Here is a 16,959-nt window from a genome sequence, read left to right on the forward strand (position 1 = left end):
TAAACAATATATATGTTAATACGTAAATGTATAATAAGCTTTAATTTGACACCAATTTTGTGATTTCATGTTTATATTTGACGGAGATATTGACATTTTGCCAATCTTTGTGAGATTCGTCTACTTTTGATTGGTTGCCATGGAAACGGCTTAATAAAGCAAAGTGCAAATGAGTTATTTTTTCTGGGAACATCTTTTTTCTTATACTTAGGATATATATGAACACTGTGGTATCAGTGAAAAATTGTCGCGGGGTGGGGGGTGCAAGGTCGGTCCCACTGGCACCCGGCCTACGGGCTCGGCGTCGCTAGTCAGGAGTGCGACACACAACGACAAGCGTCTGCTTTTGCCGGGACGTAACCTACAACGCGCTGACGTCACCGGATGTAATGACGACATAACAAAAGTGATGGTAACGTCATGACGTAAGACGGCGTGTTTCCGTCGCTGAGGCGAGGCTCATAACGCATTCTACATGCCTTAGGCCGCTCGGCCGAGGCGAGACCTCAGGGTCGTGGCCGCTTTGCAGGCCTGGAGCCTTCTCTGGGCCCGAGGCTGGCGGACTCGGCGGCCAAGGATGCAGCGACTGCTGTTGCTACGTAAAGGCGCGGTATGGACGCGGAAACGCACGCTCGCTGAAGTGAAGCCCGTACGGGAGCAGCAGCACGTTATCCGCACTTTTACAAACTTTAACTTGCGCGGTTTGTCGAACGATCACGGACAACGGCCGGAAGGATCACAGGTATTGCGAACGAGCCGCTCTTGGACACTGGCTCAGATCGGCTCCACCCGGCGCCTCCTTTAATCATATACCGTGTGTATATATATATATATATGTATATGTATATGTATATGTATATACACACAAACACGTTTAAATTGCGATGAATACCCCGCTTTGAAGGCATCGCTAGTGGGACTTCAATTTGGAGGACGTCGTGGTGTGAAGGTTTCCGCTCCGTTGTCTCTTCGTGGTTTATCTGATCATTTGGATTAATTTTCACCTGCTCCCGGTCCCGGTCCTCGTCACGGTCACAGTCCTGGTCCCGGTCCTGGTCACGGTCCTCAGCCCGGTGACGGTCACAGTCCCGGTCCTGGTCCTGGTCACGGTCCTCGTCACGGTCACAGTCCTGGTCCCGGTCACAGTCCCGGTCCTGGTCCTGGTCACGGTCCTCATCCCGGTCACGATCACAGTCCCGCTCACGGTCCTAGTGTTGGTCTCACGTTAAACGTGTTTGCGTTATTGGGAGCTTAGCAAGGGTCGATAATATAAATAGAACACGTCATGTATCCATCACCTTCTGTTATAATAGTTTGCGGGAACGATTGTAATTTGTAACGATAAAAGCCGAGCATGAAGGATTATCTACTTATTACGTATGCCGGATGAGAAAAGGAGGGAGGGAGTGGATACTGAAGGGAGAATGATGGCAGATAATAATGGATGAAGGTTCGTGTATTGAGTTTCTGCAGTGGAGGTGTCTCAGAATTCTCACCACATTTGTGTCCGTGATTAAAATAGATTGCCCTTCCTTCATCAATGACAATGTTTCTCACATCAGGAATGAAATGGTTGTGGAGATTGAGCTGCGCAGAGGTGACGAAACAAATCGGTAAAACCAAAGTATTCACAACAACAAATGGAACCACGGACTTGCGATTGCACCGATCGCACCACCAAGCAATGCGAGATAGCATGACGTTGGTAGATCACTTGGCACATCTCCACCAAGTTTCCGTAAGATTCACTAACTATTAACCCCAAGGAGTCATTTCCACGATCAATTCATGATCATAAACACGTGGGATACTTTTTGTCATCATCATGGTTGCCCTTCGGAACCGCACAAACCATCTGGGAATGTGAATTAATTTATCTCTGATTCCACTGCCAAAGCAGCAACCACTCTCTGAGACAGCAAGCGGTGTAACCTGGTGTCGAGGGATTCCCATGAAGACAAGACCACTGTCCACCCACAGTTTTGGACAGGAACTTGTAACACTGAACAACAAATTTCAAAAATTTTTTTTTACTGGAGATGTGTAAAGTGATTAAGACTAATTTGGGTACGCTGATTTCAAAAATCATAACCGTTTTGCTGTATCACGTCAGGATTTTCAGTAACAGAAATATTCACATTGCCTAGAAGTCAGGATTTCAATGAAATTTACATATGTCTTTAACATGTCTATTTCGTACAATTGTTGTTAACTTGTGTTATATTTCTTTCTTTCAGATAAAGATGAGTAGGCGTTCCTGTACCAATCATCCTGACAACTTCTGTTATGTCTGTGGTCGGTAAACCAAAAAAGATCAACAGCGAAGTATATCTACAGCAGTGAAAATGAAGGCCGCCTACTTTCACTACTTCGGGTGTAAGGTGAGGGACCAAGAACAGAGCTGGGCACCACACATCTGCTGCACAAGCTGTCACACAACCTTGACTCAGTGGTTGGTGGGCAAGCGCGCGAGCATGCCATTTGCGGTGCCCATGATATGGCGTGAGCCGCAGAATCATCATGATGATTGTTATTTCTGCTGCACAAGCATCGCCGGCTTCAACAAGAAGACTAAAGGTCACATCAAGTACGCTGACTGCGTCTCTGCTCGTAAACCTGTGCCTCATGATGACGAGAACCCCGTTCCAACACCTCCAGCTGATCAGAACATAGCTGTAAGCAGTGGTGAAGAGGATGGTGATGATGAACCTTTTGAACCCGACACTCAAGAATCACACCTTCTGAACCAGGGAGACTTAAATGATCTTGTAAGAGATCTCTCGCTGTCAAAGGCGAAGGCAGAGCTGCTTGGATCAAGGCTGCAGCAGTGGAATCTACTTGAACCTAACACCAAGATATCCTTGTTCAGAGCACGTCACAGAGACATGGCTGAGTTCTTTGAGATGGAAGACACGATGACATTCTGCAGTGACATCAACGGTCTGTTGAAAGAACTTGGGTGTGATCACGATCCTGCAGACTGGCGCCTCTTCATCGACTCGGGGAAGAACAGCTTGAAGGCTGTTTTGCTCCACAATGGCAACGAGAAACCATCAGTCCCACTGGCTCACGCGTTCGGCATGACAGAGACCTATGAGACTATGCGGCAGCTGCTTGATTCCATCAAGTACAATGACTTCAACTGGCACATCTGCGGAGACTTGAAAGTGGTGGCGCTTTTGTTAGGGCTGCAGTCAGGCTACACGAAATACATGTGCTTCCTTTGTCTCTGGGATAGCAGAGACGACAAGAATCACTGGACGAAGAAAGATTGGGAAGAGCGAAAAGAGCATGTACCTGGTCGACACAACGTGAAGCATGTCGCCCTTGTCGACCCCGCCAAGGTTTTCCTTCCATCAATCCACATAAAGCTCGGCTTGATGAAAAGTTTTGTACGGGCAATGGATCTGAATGGGCGTGGGTTTTTACCTCAAGGTAAAACTTGAGTATACCTCAAGGTAAAACTTGAGTATATTTCCTCAAGGTATACCTCAAGGAAAAGTTTGGCAACACCTTGTCGGAGGCCAAGATCAAGGCTGGTGTCTTTGTTGGACCGCAAATCCGACAGATTATGAAGGACGAAACTTTTCCGACAACTCTAAACCCCAAAGAGCTGGCAGCGTGGAGGAGCTTCAAAGCTGTGACGGACAACTTCTTGGGAACGAGCGCGCGGACAACTATGAAGAAATAGTGCAGCAGCTGCTGGAGTCCTTCAGGAAACTTGGCTCCAGGATGTCCCTGAAAATCCATTTCCTACACCAGCACCTGAACTTCTTCCCTGACAACTTGGGAGCAGTCTCGGACGAGCACGGCGAGCGATTCCACCAAGAGATTTCACTCATGGAGACGTGTTACCAAGGGCGGCACAACCTGAACATGATGGGCGATTTCTGCTGGTTCCTGCATCGTGAAACTGACACAGAGCACCACAAACGCAAAGCCAAATGCCTAAAGCATTTTTAATTCCATTCTAGTGGAGTTTTTCTGTAATTTCTATAATTTTGAAGCATTCATGATGAAATAAATGAATAAATGAATTTTTGTAAATTTCATTGAAATCCTGACTTCTAGGCAATGTGAATATTTCTGTTACTGAAAATCCTGACGTGATACAGCAAAACGGTTATGATTTTTGAAATCAGCGTACCCAAATTAGTCTAAATCACTTTACACATCTCCAGTAAAAAATTTTTGTTGTTCAGTGTAATTCGTTCTCAGCGTGCTGGCGCTAACTCGCCTACTCTTCGTGAAAGATACTGTTGCGGTTCTCGGAACCACATGCATACAACAGATAGGTGTCCCGAGACAGTTATTCCATTAATATACGGGTAGATAGTTTCCTCCCTTTTGTCGAGTGGAACAACCGGAAGTGCGTCGCGATGGTCTAATAGTGAGGGTTAATAAATCATTTTCCCTTTCATTTCATTCCCACTCTTCTCTTCTCTTTTCTTTCCTGGGATAAATGAGTCACGTACGCTTTAGCAGCATGGTGGGCGAGCTGCACAAACGTCCACCCGAAACCCGACATGTGCGGCGAGTCACGTAAGCTTTAGCTGTAAGGTGGGCGGGCTGCACCAACGTCGACCCGAAACCCGGCTCAAGCTGGCGGACCACGCGAGGGGTCGGGGCCAATCAAAGCGCCCGATTCGGGCGATGATGTCGAATTCGGCATGATCCCCTCCCCCGAGCTTCGGGCTCTATAAAAGATGGAGAAGCTCCTCCGTCTGGTGTTGTGTGTGTGATTCGGAGTGGTGTTTTCACGTGGTGTGCTCCTGCTTCTTGACTCCGCCACGTCTGGCCTTGACGAACCGCCTCCTGCTTCCAGTCTCCGCCCACTACTCCACCCTCGCACTCTGGACTCCGCCCTTCTCCACTCAAGCTCCTCCTTCAGAACACAGGCTCCACACGTGCAACTTGGGCCAGAGACAACGCCACTACTGTCGGGTACCGCACCACGGAGCATCCCCTTCCCCGAAACGCCGAGGTACCGAGAGCATAACCTCAACTCCTCTCCCTCCCTGGTTGCCAAAGTCCCTTCCCATTGGGGTTTCTTTTTCTGTGTGTGTTAGAGTGTGCTGGCACCTGTGTTAAGTAAGTCTGCAGAAGTGCATTATTGTTGTAACTTATTAATCTCGCGTCAAGTCTGCACTGTGTCTGCTTTCGTAAGTTTCTTGTATTATTGTCGCACTACACCTCTCTCCTCTTTCCCTGCATTACATACCCAATAAATCTTTGTCGTGCCACATGCTTTTCCTCGCTTGCTTGTTAATAAATTATTATCATTAGGCATGTTCCCTGCTCGTCTTTGTCTTTTCTCCCATTGGTACAGCATGGTCCGAATCCTACTCTTGCCGGGACTTTATTCCCAACGATCCGTTCCTTTTAGCCGGTACGTCCTTGGCAGTGTCGCTCGGCTGCATCCGATCCGGAGAGGGGATCCGATCCGGTTCGGACAAGGCGTACCGAGGGTGTGGTTCCCCGGTAATCAAACCACGTGGTTAATTAGGTAACCCCATTCCATAGACGGGAGAACCCTAAGTCATGCGGTTGAGTTATTGGCGTCCATGGTCGGTTAAGCAACCCGCCGCGTCACGGAATTATCCGTGAGCGACGGCCTACAATTCCGGGGAGTGTGGTGGGAATTGACATAGCTTGTGCTCCCCCACCCAGTGGTCTTCTCACCCGGCCCACAACAATACCGAGGCATCTTTAACATCCACAAACGACCGACCGTTGCTGGCAGACGGTTCCTCTGCTTTCACGTCCCTCCGATGGAAACGCCAGCGTGACCGTTTATAGCGGGGTTAGGATTCGAACTCGGGCGTGACAGCAACAGAGGCTGAGTGCATGTACCTCCAGGCTATCTTGCCAACACTGATACCTTTTACACAATGAGCTCGAAGCCATGTTGAGATTGAGAGTTTAAAACTACTTGCTTTGCTGTGATTGGTGCATTTTAAAATACTGTAGCCATGTTTGGTAAGACTTGATCTGTTTGTTGCTTATTCTGAGATTGATCAAACCTGTAACGGTTACCGCGTCGGAGTGGCGACCCGTCCGAGGTTTTAAGGAAACTGCCTTTACGCGGCATAACCGACGCTCTGTATAGAACATGGTACATGAATGATTGTAAAGTTGAATTTTTACCTCCACCACCAAAGGTGAAGAAGGTTATGTTTTCACTCCTCTCTGTCTGTCTGTTTGTCCGTCTGTGTGCAGGATATCTCAAAAAGTTGTGGACGAATCCGGGTGAAATTTTGTGGACAGGTTCGGTGTGTGACAAGGACAAACTGAATAGATTTTGGTGAAGATCCGGATCCGACTACTAGAATTTTTAAAGTAATTCTTCACCATTGAGAGATAGGGCCAAAAACGATATATTGCACGATATCTCAAGTTGTGGACAAATTCGGACGAAAATTGGTGGACACGGGTGTGTGACAAGGAAGAATTGATTCAATTTTGGTGAAGATCCGGATCCGTATCCGGATCTGGATATGGGATTTATTTATTTTTTTCCAGTGATTCTTCACCATTGAGAGATAGGGCTAAAAACGATGTATAGAATGATATTTTTAAAATGTATTGGGCCCGATATGTTCTCGTGGACCAGGCATTACGTGGCGGAGGTATGCGCTCCACCGAGGGCCCTTCTTGTTTTAACTGTTTTAGTTTCCTCACCTTGCTTGTTTTTATTACATAAAATAGCCAAGTTTGTTTGCACATTAGATTTCACCCATTGAATCAATCTATATACATTATTAACGGCCTTGTCCGTTCGGTGTTCAACAGTAGACGTTAACTTCGAAGTGCAAACCAATTGTATTGGCCACGTATCAAACATTCCGCCTTTTTTTTGCATACGTAATGTGTAGACAGCCCATAAACATTTAAAAATAACTTCAATTTGTAAAAGCATGACCTTGTTTACATTTCCTAGGCCGTGGCTACCCAGGGCCATTCAGGCTCAAGACCAGCCAATCGGACACGGTGGAATTCTGCGGCCCCACCAGATGTAGACAGTCCGGTTCGGTTGGGTTTGCTTGACGCTCAAGCATCGCACTCGTTGATTGACTTGGATCAAGATGTCGAGAACGACTCTCAGCTTCCTCGCCTACCTGTTCCACCACTGCGACAGACTCTTGAACACTACCTGCAGGTCATCTGTTATGCTTCTACCGACCGGAGAAAAGCATCGAGTTGATAAATTGTTGTACCATTTTACTTGTACCATTGTACCGTTTTGTCAACTTTTTTATTCAGAGGTTAATACTCATGTAAGAAATGGTAAGAAGAAGAGTGGGGACTTTTGACCATACGCCTGATGAGATGAAAACGTAGAATCTGTTCCCGTCAGTGTGACCACTCCTTGGCTTTTTTCACAAGATCTTGGCTATTCGTTGTTCACCTTGGCATCTTGGTTTTCTATAGGTTTTCTTGGCGTATAGGTTTTCTATTATCATCGCTTTTCCGAAACCTTGTGAATTCTTGGCTTTTTGTCATTGGCTCACCTTGGCATTTATGAAAATGAGGAGTGGTCACACTGGTTCCCGTAGAAAGCTCAACTGCAGCATTTTCCTTTGAATGGTCACGTGTGATTGGTCTTATGGAATTTGCAAACATGATGGAAAGAAAATGTTAACCCTTTGAATCCTGAGCTCCTTGGACTTTTGGCTCACCCACCCTGGGCCCCCTGGAGAAAAATCTGGCCGCTCGGGTATATGGAGTTTTGACTAGCTACTGGTAAAACGGCCGCTCTGGTTCAAAGGGTTAATGATTCAAAACCAAAGGATGCTTTGCTTGCGGTGTCTGCAGACCCTGCGTCCTCTTGTATCGGAAGAAGATCTGGCATATTCTGCTGCAGTTGTCGAAGAGTTTGGTCAACCGGGGGGCCTTGGGGAGCTTCTTCAGGAGCAGCTTCTGCAGAAGGTGAAGCGGACAGAGAACTGGGTAAGAAAGGTTGTCCGTGCCCAGATGAAACGTCAATCTGCTGGATTTGTATGCATTGAAGACTGAGAACCCTCATTAAATAAAACCGATTAATTATTTCAAACATTAATTTGATGTATTAAAAAAAACAAGTGTGTAAGCTTGAGGAGGAGCTAAAGTACAAAAGGGAAATGGTATTTACAATTAACAAAAAAAATCAAATTACACCCAAGGATATTTGTGGTGGTGAAGGGGCGGTGGACGCACAGAAAAAGGAAAGAAGGAATAACACAAAAATGAGTAACGATGGCCTCGAGAGGAATACAATGGGAACAAATTAGTATGAGATTGTGTATGTGCACGAGTTGTAGCACATGAGACGTGATGGGCAGCGTCGACTTTGGGAGGGTGAGCAAGTGAGGATTTCTTGTAGAATTCATCTGACTTGGGATGATTTGGGGAAGGAAAAGCTATGAGAGGATATGAGGAGCAAGGCCAGGTGCAAGGTTGTATAAAATAGGGAGCCCATCAACTTGCCGCTGGTGGGAGAGTGCCAGTCCTTGGGAATCCTCTTCCTGTCTTGATGTTCCACTTTGCCCCCACTTCCTTGTCCCAAAAACCTCCCCTCTTTCAAACCTCCATTTTAGCTGTTTGACTGGTGGGTGCACTCAGCCTTCCTGGACTGCCGCCTGCCTCTGGTGGTCCATTCCAACCCTGGAGTGCTGTTTCCAAAACAAGACTTTCATGACATCCAGGGACAGCTCAGGTGTGTGTGTGTGTGTGTGTGTGTGTGTGTGTGTGTGTGTGTGTGTGTGTGTGTGTGTGTGTGTGTGTGTGTGTGTGTGTGTGTGTGTGTGTGTGTGTGTGTGTGTGTGTGTGTGTGTGTGTCCGCAACATCAGCGTTGGCATGTTAAACTTCAGAAGATTTATTTTGCATGAATTTTCTGATATTTTATCATTAAGCTGGTTGGCACATATCCATGGCATTGTAAAAGTTTCCAAATGCCTTTTGCTATGGCAGCGGCCTGCAAGGTGGGCACTTGGTACTTGCTGAATAATGTCTAATATTCATCATTATTAGAATGTGTGTGAGCCTGAGTATGTGTAAGCATTTTTGTATTACATGGAAGATATGGTATATACATCTTTGATGTGCTCAGCCTTTTCCCATCTTTGACGTAATTTTCAGGTTTGCTTCCAGGCTCATTGCCGGTGTGCTCAGTTTCAAGTCTCTGTTGGACAGGTGAGCGAATATCATTTTAAAGGATTTAAGATGGAGACAGGGTGCAGGTGAGAGCACGGTAGTAAACGGATATTTTGTTCATTTAATTTTCCAACAGTTTGTTCTGCTTTTCAGGAATTAATCCCCCCCCCCCCCCCGGAGGGAGGGAGCGGGATATTGTAATCGTCTGGTTTGTAACTAGTTTTCGTAAGTATATTGATGACTTTCGTCGTGTGTGTGTGTGTGTGTGTGTGTGTGTGTGTGTGTGTGTGTGTGTGTGTGTGTGTGTGTGTGTGTGTGTGTGTGTGTGTGTGTGTGTGTGTGTGTGTGTGTGTGTGTGTGTGTGTGTGTTTTTAGGCACGATTACTCGAGAACGGAAGAAGCTACCAATGTAAAATTTCACCACATGATTAAGGAGGGTGATGGCTAGTGCTGATTAGATTTTGGTCAAAATCGGTCAAAGGTCACAGTGAGGTCAAACATTCGATTTTTGATGGTTTGGTACAGAATCATCGTAGAAACTTCTGGTTTGCGTCGCTACCTTCTCCAGAGACAGCTTTTATTAGACAAGGTCAGAGGTCAAGTTGACGATTTCGTAAGTACCAGTCTTTGACTGCTTGTTACTTACGATATCTAAAGATTTCGTAAGCATATTGATGACTTCCGTCCTCTGTTTGTTACTTACGAAATCTAAAGATTTCGTAAGTATATTGATCAGTTCCGTTTCTGTTTGTTTGTTTGTTTGTAGGCACGATAACTCAAGAACAGAAGAAGCTACCAATGTCAAATTACACCACGTGATTCAGGAGGGTGATGGCTAGTGCTGATTAGATTTTGGTCAAAATCGGTCAAAGGTCAAGGTCACAGTGAGGTCAAACATCCAAAAAAAGTTATAACTCGAGAGCAGAAGAAGCTACCAATGTCAAATTATATCCCGTGATTCAGGAGGGTGATGGCTAGCGCTGATTAGATTTTGGTCAAAATCGGTCAAAGGTCAAGGTCACAGTGAGGTCAAACATCAAAAAAAAATTATAACTTGAGAACGGAAGAAGCTACCAATGTCAAATTACACCACGTGATTCAGGAGGGCGATGGCTAGCGCTGATTAGATTTTGGTCAAAATCAGTCAAAGGTCAAGGTCGCAGTGAGGTCAAACATAATTCCGTAAATTCATGTGGAATTGGAGTATTTTTCATGTGGAAATTTTTCATATTTCATGTGGAAATGGAGTATTTTTGCTTCACTCGACGTTACGAGTTTGTCTTAACTTCGATTTTAATTTTGTCTTCGGTTTTTGCGATCGCTTAGGACGCTTAAAACTCGGTTGTCAATTCAAAACCATCATTTTTGATGGTTGCCATTTTTGATGGTTGCCAAACCATCAAAAATCAAATATAAAATAATTGCGTGGAGAAATGGAGATTTTTGCTTCGGTCGACGTTACGATTTTTGATGGTTTGGTGCAGATTCATTGTATAAACTTCTGGTTTGCGTCGCTACCTTCTCTCGAGACAGCTTTTATTAGAAAAGGTCAGAGGTCAAGTTGACGATTTCGTAAGTACCAGTCTATGACTGCTTGTTTGTGTGTTTGTTTGTAGGCACGATAACTCGAAAACGGAAGAAGCTACCAATGTCAAATTACACCACGTGATTCAGGAGGGTGATGGCTAGTGCTGATTAGATTTTGGTCAAAATCGGTCAAAGGTCAAGGTCACAGTGAGGTCAAACATTCCATTTTTGATGGCTTGGTACAGAATCATCGTAGAAACTTCTCGTTTGCGTCGCTACCTTCTCTCGAGACAGCTTTTATTAGACAAAGTCAGAGGTCAGGTTGACGATTTCGTAAGTACCAGTCCATGACTGCTTGTTTGTGTGTTTGGTTGTGTGTTTGTGTGTGTTTGTTTTTCGGCACGATCACTCGAGAACGGAAGAAGCTACCAATGTCAAATTACACCACGTGATTCAGGAGGGTGATGGCTAGCGCTGATTAGATTTTGATCAAAATCGGTCAAAGGTCAAGGTCACAGTGAGGTCAAACATAATCCGTAAATTCATGTGGAGAAATGGGGTATTTTTGCTTCGGTCGACATTACGAGTTCGTTTTAACTTCGATTTTAATTTTCTCTTCGGTTCTTGCGATCGCTTAGGATGCTTAAAACTCGGTTGTCGAAATTCTGGTAAAAATCGGATGTTTTGGAGACGTTTTAAGATTGTATGAAAAATATTTCACTCGCCGCGTCACAGCTCGTCACGTGGTGCAGCACGCTCGAGCAGAGGCGTCGTTGATCACGTAAAGATTTTCCGTGTGCGCGCTGACGGTGTTTTCGATAAAGATGGTGTTTAAAAGTCATTTTTTATCCCAATAAAGGTTATCGTCGCATGCCTGACTCGCTAAGCCATCGGATTATGTAAAGATTGTTGGTGGATGGCCGAATATTTTGGTTTTGTGACTTTGATAAAATAATATTAAATAATTGCATCGAGAAATGGAGATTTTTGCTTCGGTCGACATTATGATTTTTGATGGTTTGGTACAGAATCATCGTAGAAACTTCTGGTTTGCGTCGCTACCTTCTCTAGAGACAGCTTTTATTTGACAAGTTGAGAGGTCAAGTTGACAATTTCGTAAGTACCAGTCTATGACTGCTTGTTTGTTTCTCTGTCTGTTAGCAACTTTACGGCAAAACGGCTTTAGCAAACACTATCAAATTTAATCCACAATTGGGCAATGAACCTTGGACGACCCCATTAACTTTTGGGTCCAACTGGATCAAAGGTCAAGGTCACGAAAAGATCAAAATCGTTTTTCGCTCATAACTTCGTTAAAAATGATCTGATTTACTTCAAACTAAGCTTATAGTAAACCTTATTCTATTTGTCACTTATAATCCTACCCATGCCTATAGTGAAAAATGCATATTTGTGAAGATCGGTAGGGTCCGAAGTTTTGGGGGTCATGGTCATCGGTCAAAATTACAAATTTTCCATTAAAACTAAAACATGGTTACGAAAATACAACTTTACGGGAAAACGGCTGGCTCAAGCACTGTCAAATTGTATCCACAGGTGGGTAATGAGCCTCGGACGACCCCATTAACTTTTGGGTCCAATTAGATCAAAGGTCAAGGTCAGGTTACGAAAAGGTCAAAATCGTTTTTCGCTCATTACTTCGTCAAAAATGATCCGATTTACTTCAAACTAAGCTTATAGTGAACCTTATTCTATTTGTGACTTAAAATCCTAACAATCCTATCGTGAAAAATGCATATTTGTGAAGATCGGTAGTGTCCAAAGTTTTACGGTCATAACTTTGTCAAAAATGGTTTAATTGACTTCAAACTAAGACAAAAATATTCCTTATTCTCTTCCTCATAATCAACATTCAGGTTAAGGATGTATCAAATTTAAATTTGATCCCCAAAATAACTTTATGCCTTAAATGGGCGGGATTTGTTGTGCCTGGCACCACTTGTTTGATCATGTTGTCTAGCTCAGGTGCAATAATTAAATAATATTTTGTGTTAATTTAATTGCAATGTGCTATGCTGTGGATCTTCCTCTTCCGTGTTATTGTAGGGGACAGCTGCCCCGTTCTCATTATCATGGCCGCCCTCTCTGCATGGACCAATACACGCGTATCTTTTCATCGTGTCGAATACCTGGGCCTCGCCGGGACTCGGTGATAAACTATGGACTGTCCATCTCAGAACCCCGGCATATCACAGTCGCTCACAACAACCAGGTATGCTGATATTGGGGAAAGAAAGCAGGAAGTTATTGGTGAACAGATCCTATAATTGATGATCTAGTGCTTTCGGTTAAAGTTAGAATTTTTCTTTTATTGAGGAGTTATATGAATATCACACATCAGCCAAGGGCACAATGATATTGGGCACTTTTACATGAATTGTGTGAAGATGTAGAAGATGTTGAGTAAGCCAACACACTATATCTGAATCCAACCTAGAATCCTTAATACTACCTAGAATCTTGAAATGTGTGCTCATATAGGAGCACCAAACGATCTAAGTTAAACGTAGTCTTGGACTTTGGACTTTTCCATCAGATATCTGACCTAACGTCCTGAAGTTTCAGTGCAAGTTGAACCTTCTATCCTCAATTATGCAATGTTGTTGCACTCTGTCCACCAGTTTTTCAAGTTGGATGTCTACCATTACAATGGCTGTCCATTGACACAAGGACAGATCTACACCCAGCTGGAAAAAATATGGAATTCGTCTATCAAGACGATCAAAGAGCCTGTTGGCATCCTCACTGCTGATCACCGAAACCGATGGGGAGTAGGGCGCAGGATCCTTATGAAGGGTAGGTTTCTTCTCCTTTCCTTGCAGCTTGCTATTTTAACATCCTCTCTTAATGGCCAAATGAGGTGACTGTGATGGGTCATTGTTGCGCATCTTTAGATGCTTCTTTGTTGCTAATTTTTGGATGGTATAAAACGTTACTTTTTAATGTGATGGGCTCATGTGTTGCTTTCCATGATTTTTTGGTACCATTCTGAAGTGTTACTAACTTAACGTCCCGTGACTCTTGGCAGACTGGTTGAACCGCGAATCCATTGAAGAAATCCAGCAAAGCATCTTTGCAATCTGCCTGGACGCTCCCATGCCACATGGCCATGACGAGTGCAGCTCCATGGCTGCACAGATCCTCCATGGTGGTGGCAGTCACAGCAACACCGGAAACCGCTGGTTCGACAAGACCCTGCAGGCAAGGTTCATGAGGATATGTCAGCATGTTCTTGCAGCCTCTGCATTTTCTCATGTCTCAAACAAAGATAGCCAGGATAGTCTCGTGTTGTTCGCATCACTCCCACATCCAGAGGAAACTGGTCCAATGATAATAGTGCACTTCATTTTGCCAAGTCAACTTCTTTTATTGCTTTCATTTCTTTGTTGTTCATCTGCTTCCAAGAGCCTTGTAAACCATAAAAATGTCATTTCAATAGTTCCATGGTTGGAGGGATAATTAAGAGTGTTTTTTTTGGGGGGGGGGCTTCCACATATTGTCTCACCTCAGTATTCACCTTCCTGTGCACCTTCTGTCTCCTCAGTTTATTGTTGGAGAGGATGGTACGTGTGGCCTGCTGTATGAGCGTGCTCTCGCTGAAGGCATGCCCATTATGCGCATTTCGGACTATGCGATGCAGTTCTGGTCGGTGGGCCTATCTACTCGTCCTCTTTCTCTTACCTCTTCACAAGGATCATTAGTCATTGTATTGTTAAAGCAACTTGCACATAATTTTTTTCCTTTTTTTTTTTTTCTAGTTCTTAGAAGGCACAACTTTTACTTTTTGTGCCTCCGCTGACGAAGTCGCCAGAGGCATTATGTTTTTGGGTTGTCCATCTGTTCGTCCATGATTTTCTCTTATCTCTGCAACTGCTTATCCGATTGACACGGAATTTTCACCATCGGTGTGACTACTCATGGAGAATATTTTCATGATAATTATGCCATCACAGGTCACGTGGTGTGGCAACCATGTTGGAAAAAAGGAAAAACGTTGGACCTCTGTATCTGAAACCGCTCCATGGAAAAACAATTTAAACTTAGCACGTGTGAAAGTACTCCCCATGGAAAACACGTGTGACTTTTTGATGGCATAGGTGGCTTCGTTATGATGTCGAAATTGCATACGTCGAATGCTTTATCCGATTTGTATGAAAATTTGAGGGTCACCTTGGGTGAAATTGCATGGGGGGTGGGGGGGGGGTTTGATGACGTCATCGGTCATGTGGTTTGGCAGTCATATTTTTTTTAAACATAAAAACCTTCAAAAATACTCTCAAACGGCTGAACAGATTGAGGCAAAACTTTGCTGTCCATGAGGAACAAAGAGTTCTCCACCTTTGACATCATCGGTCACATGGAATAGCAGCTATGATTTTTTTTTGAAGACTAAACATTTAAAAATCTTCTCCAGAACGGCTTGACAGATCAAGGGGAAACTTCACCCACAGATTCCCCAAGCATTAGGGATACCAGGTGTTCACTAATAATTAATAGGTCACGTGGTCTGACAGCCATATTGGATTGAACGGAAATCTTAAAAATACTCTTTCTCTTGAACCACTTCATCACTCGATGTTAAACTTCACAATTATGATCTTGTAGTCATGGGGAATATATGTTTTAAATTTCAACCCGATTGGACGCATGGTCTGGCAGCTAGAATTTTTTTTTAATATTTTGGATCTAGGTTCAGGGATTGAAATCAAACTTGGTGCAACAGTAATAGTAATCGTGAGTTTATTGTCACATATATGCGATACGCATACAATGAGAAGTACTTTGACAGTACAAGTATGTATAATGATGTAATAATGTGGGCGGAGGCATATCTGTCGACGTCGTGATGTCGAAGAGTGCCGTTGTAGTTTATTTTGTTTTAACAACTGCAACAAAACTACATCTCAGTTTTCATTTCTTCCTATTATCCTCATCCATTCTTTACTTTATTTTCTTTCTTCCAATGTTCCCACAGCAAGTATCCAGAACGTGCTGTGTCCCATGGGATTCCTTTGCCCATGCCCAAGAAACTTCACCTTAACATTAGTTCCGAGGTGCAATACCTGATTGAAACTTCAAAGATTTATCTTGACATGTAAGTGAAACCTGAAATTCCCACAGTTCCAGACAATTTATTATCATTTAAACTCGTAAATTAGAAAAGCAGGAAGAGCTGAGCCTTGACACACACACACACACACACACACACACACACACACACACACACACACACACACACACACACACACACACACACACACACACACACACACACACACACACACACACACACACACACACACACACACACACACACACACACACACACACACGTTTTGAAAACGAGCCAAAAATATTCCACCGTGAACTAGAGAAACAGAAGCAGAATGTGCCATCCCTTCCTCAAAAAGATGAACTGGAATAATTCTGGAAAGGAATTTATGAAAATCAAAAAATAACACAATAAGGAGGCAGAATGGATCTGAAACCTGGAAGAGAAGAAGCAACAGCTCAAGGAAATGCCTGCAGAAATTGTTGATGCAGAAAAGATTAGACAACTTGCAAAAATGTAAACTTCAAAAGCCCTGACCCAGATGGGATCCTGAACTTCTGGCTAAAGCAATTTGATGCTCTCCACATTTACTATGCTCGAGCATTCAAATAACTTATCCAAGGAGATCAGGAAATAGATGAATTGTTCACAGAAGGTAAACACCTTCATCATCCCAAAATCTGAATAAACCCAACTACCTCACAAATCCCAACCAATAACCTGTCCACCAACAACATAAAACTTTGAACAGGAATCATCACAGAAACGATATCCCACTACCTAACACAACAAGGAGGCCTAGAGGCATAACAAGAGAGGATGCTACAGAACAATAGACCAATCAACCACTTGCAACTGAACAAGGCCACACTCAAACTGCAATACCAGAAGAACCAAATTGTCCACAGCCTGTATAGATTATAAAAATTCTTTTGATAACATCCCACATTCCTGGATGACAAGTTACATCCAAATGTACAAGATAAATCCCCAAATAATCAAGCTGATTTAGAAAGCAATGGATCTATGGAAGACCACACTAATCCTGCAGCACTCGGAAGGAATGATCGAAATACCAGGAGTGAAGATACGACGCATGATCTTCCAAAGAGACAGCCTTTCCCCCTCCTGTTTTGCCTGGCTCTGGATCCACTAAGTAACCTCATCAATGAGCAAGGACACAGATACACCCGAACAACCAATAAAATAATGTCCAACGAAACCA

The 16,959-nt window shown here is 43.9% G+C and overlaps 1 protein-coding gene across 5 annotated transcripts in view; it reads left to right on the forward strand.

Annotated features, from left to right (window-relative positions):
• Positions 1 to 398: 398 nt before the first annotated feature.
• LOC147012759 (carnitine O-acetyltransferase-like) overlaps positions 399 to 16,959 on the forward strand; it is a 78,930-nt gene continuing 62,369 nt past the window's right edge. Inside the window, exons 1-10 of one of the 5 annotated variants that reach the window (XM_085853926.1) lie at positions 399 to 610; positions 6,941 to 7,159; positions 7,816 to 7,950; positions 8,577 to 8,695; positions 9,119 to 9,172; positions 12,728 to 12,893; positions 13,303 to 13,477; positions 13,710 to 13,882; positions 14,226 to 14,326; positions 15,657 to 15,776. In XM_085853926.1, the coding sequence (XP_085710052.1) occupies positions 578 to 610; positions 6,941 to 7,159; positions 7,816 to 7,950; positions 8,577 to 8,695; positions 9,119 to 9,172; positions 12,728 to 12,893; positions 13,303 to 13,477; positions 13,710 to 13,882; positions 14,226 to 14,326; positions 15,657 to 15,776 (1,295 nt within the window). In that variant the 5' untranslated portion in view covers positions 399 to 577. Of the gene's footprint in view, positions 743 to 6,940; positions 7,160 to 7,815; positions 7,951 to 8,576; positions 8,696 to 9,118; positions 9,173 to 12,727; positions 12,894 to 13,302; positions 13,478 to 13,709; positions 13,883 to 14,225; positions 14,327 to 15,656; positions 15,777 to 16,959 lie in introns of all 5 variants that reach the window. The other 4 variants (XM_085853925.1, XM_085853927.1, XM_085853928.1 and 1 more) reach the window with 4 other exon arrangements.

This window comes from Eptatretus burgeri, chromosome 14 (genome assembly GCF_056783735.1).
Source record: "Eptatretus burgeri isolate ZD-2024b chromosome 14, Ebu_testis_v1, whole genome shotgun sequence".
In the NCBI taxonomy this organism is placed as follows: Eukaryota; Metazoa; Chordata; class Myxini; order Myxiniformes; family Myxinidae; genus Eptatretus; species Eptatretus burgeri.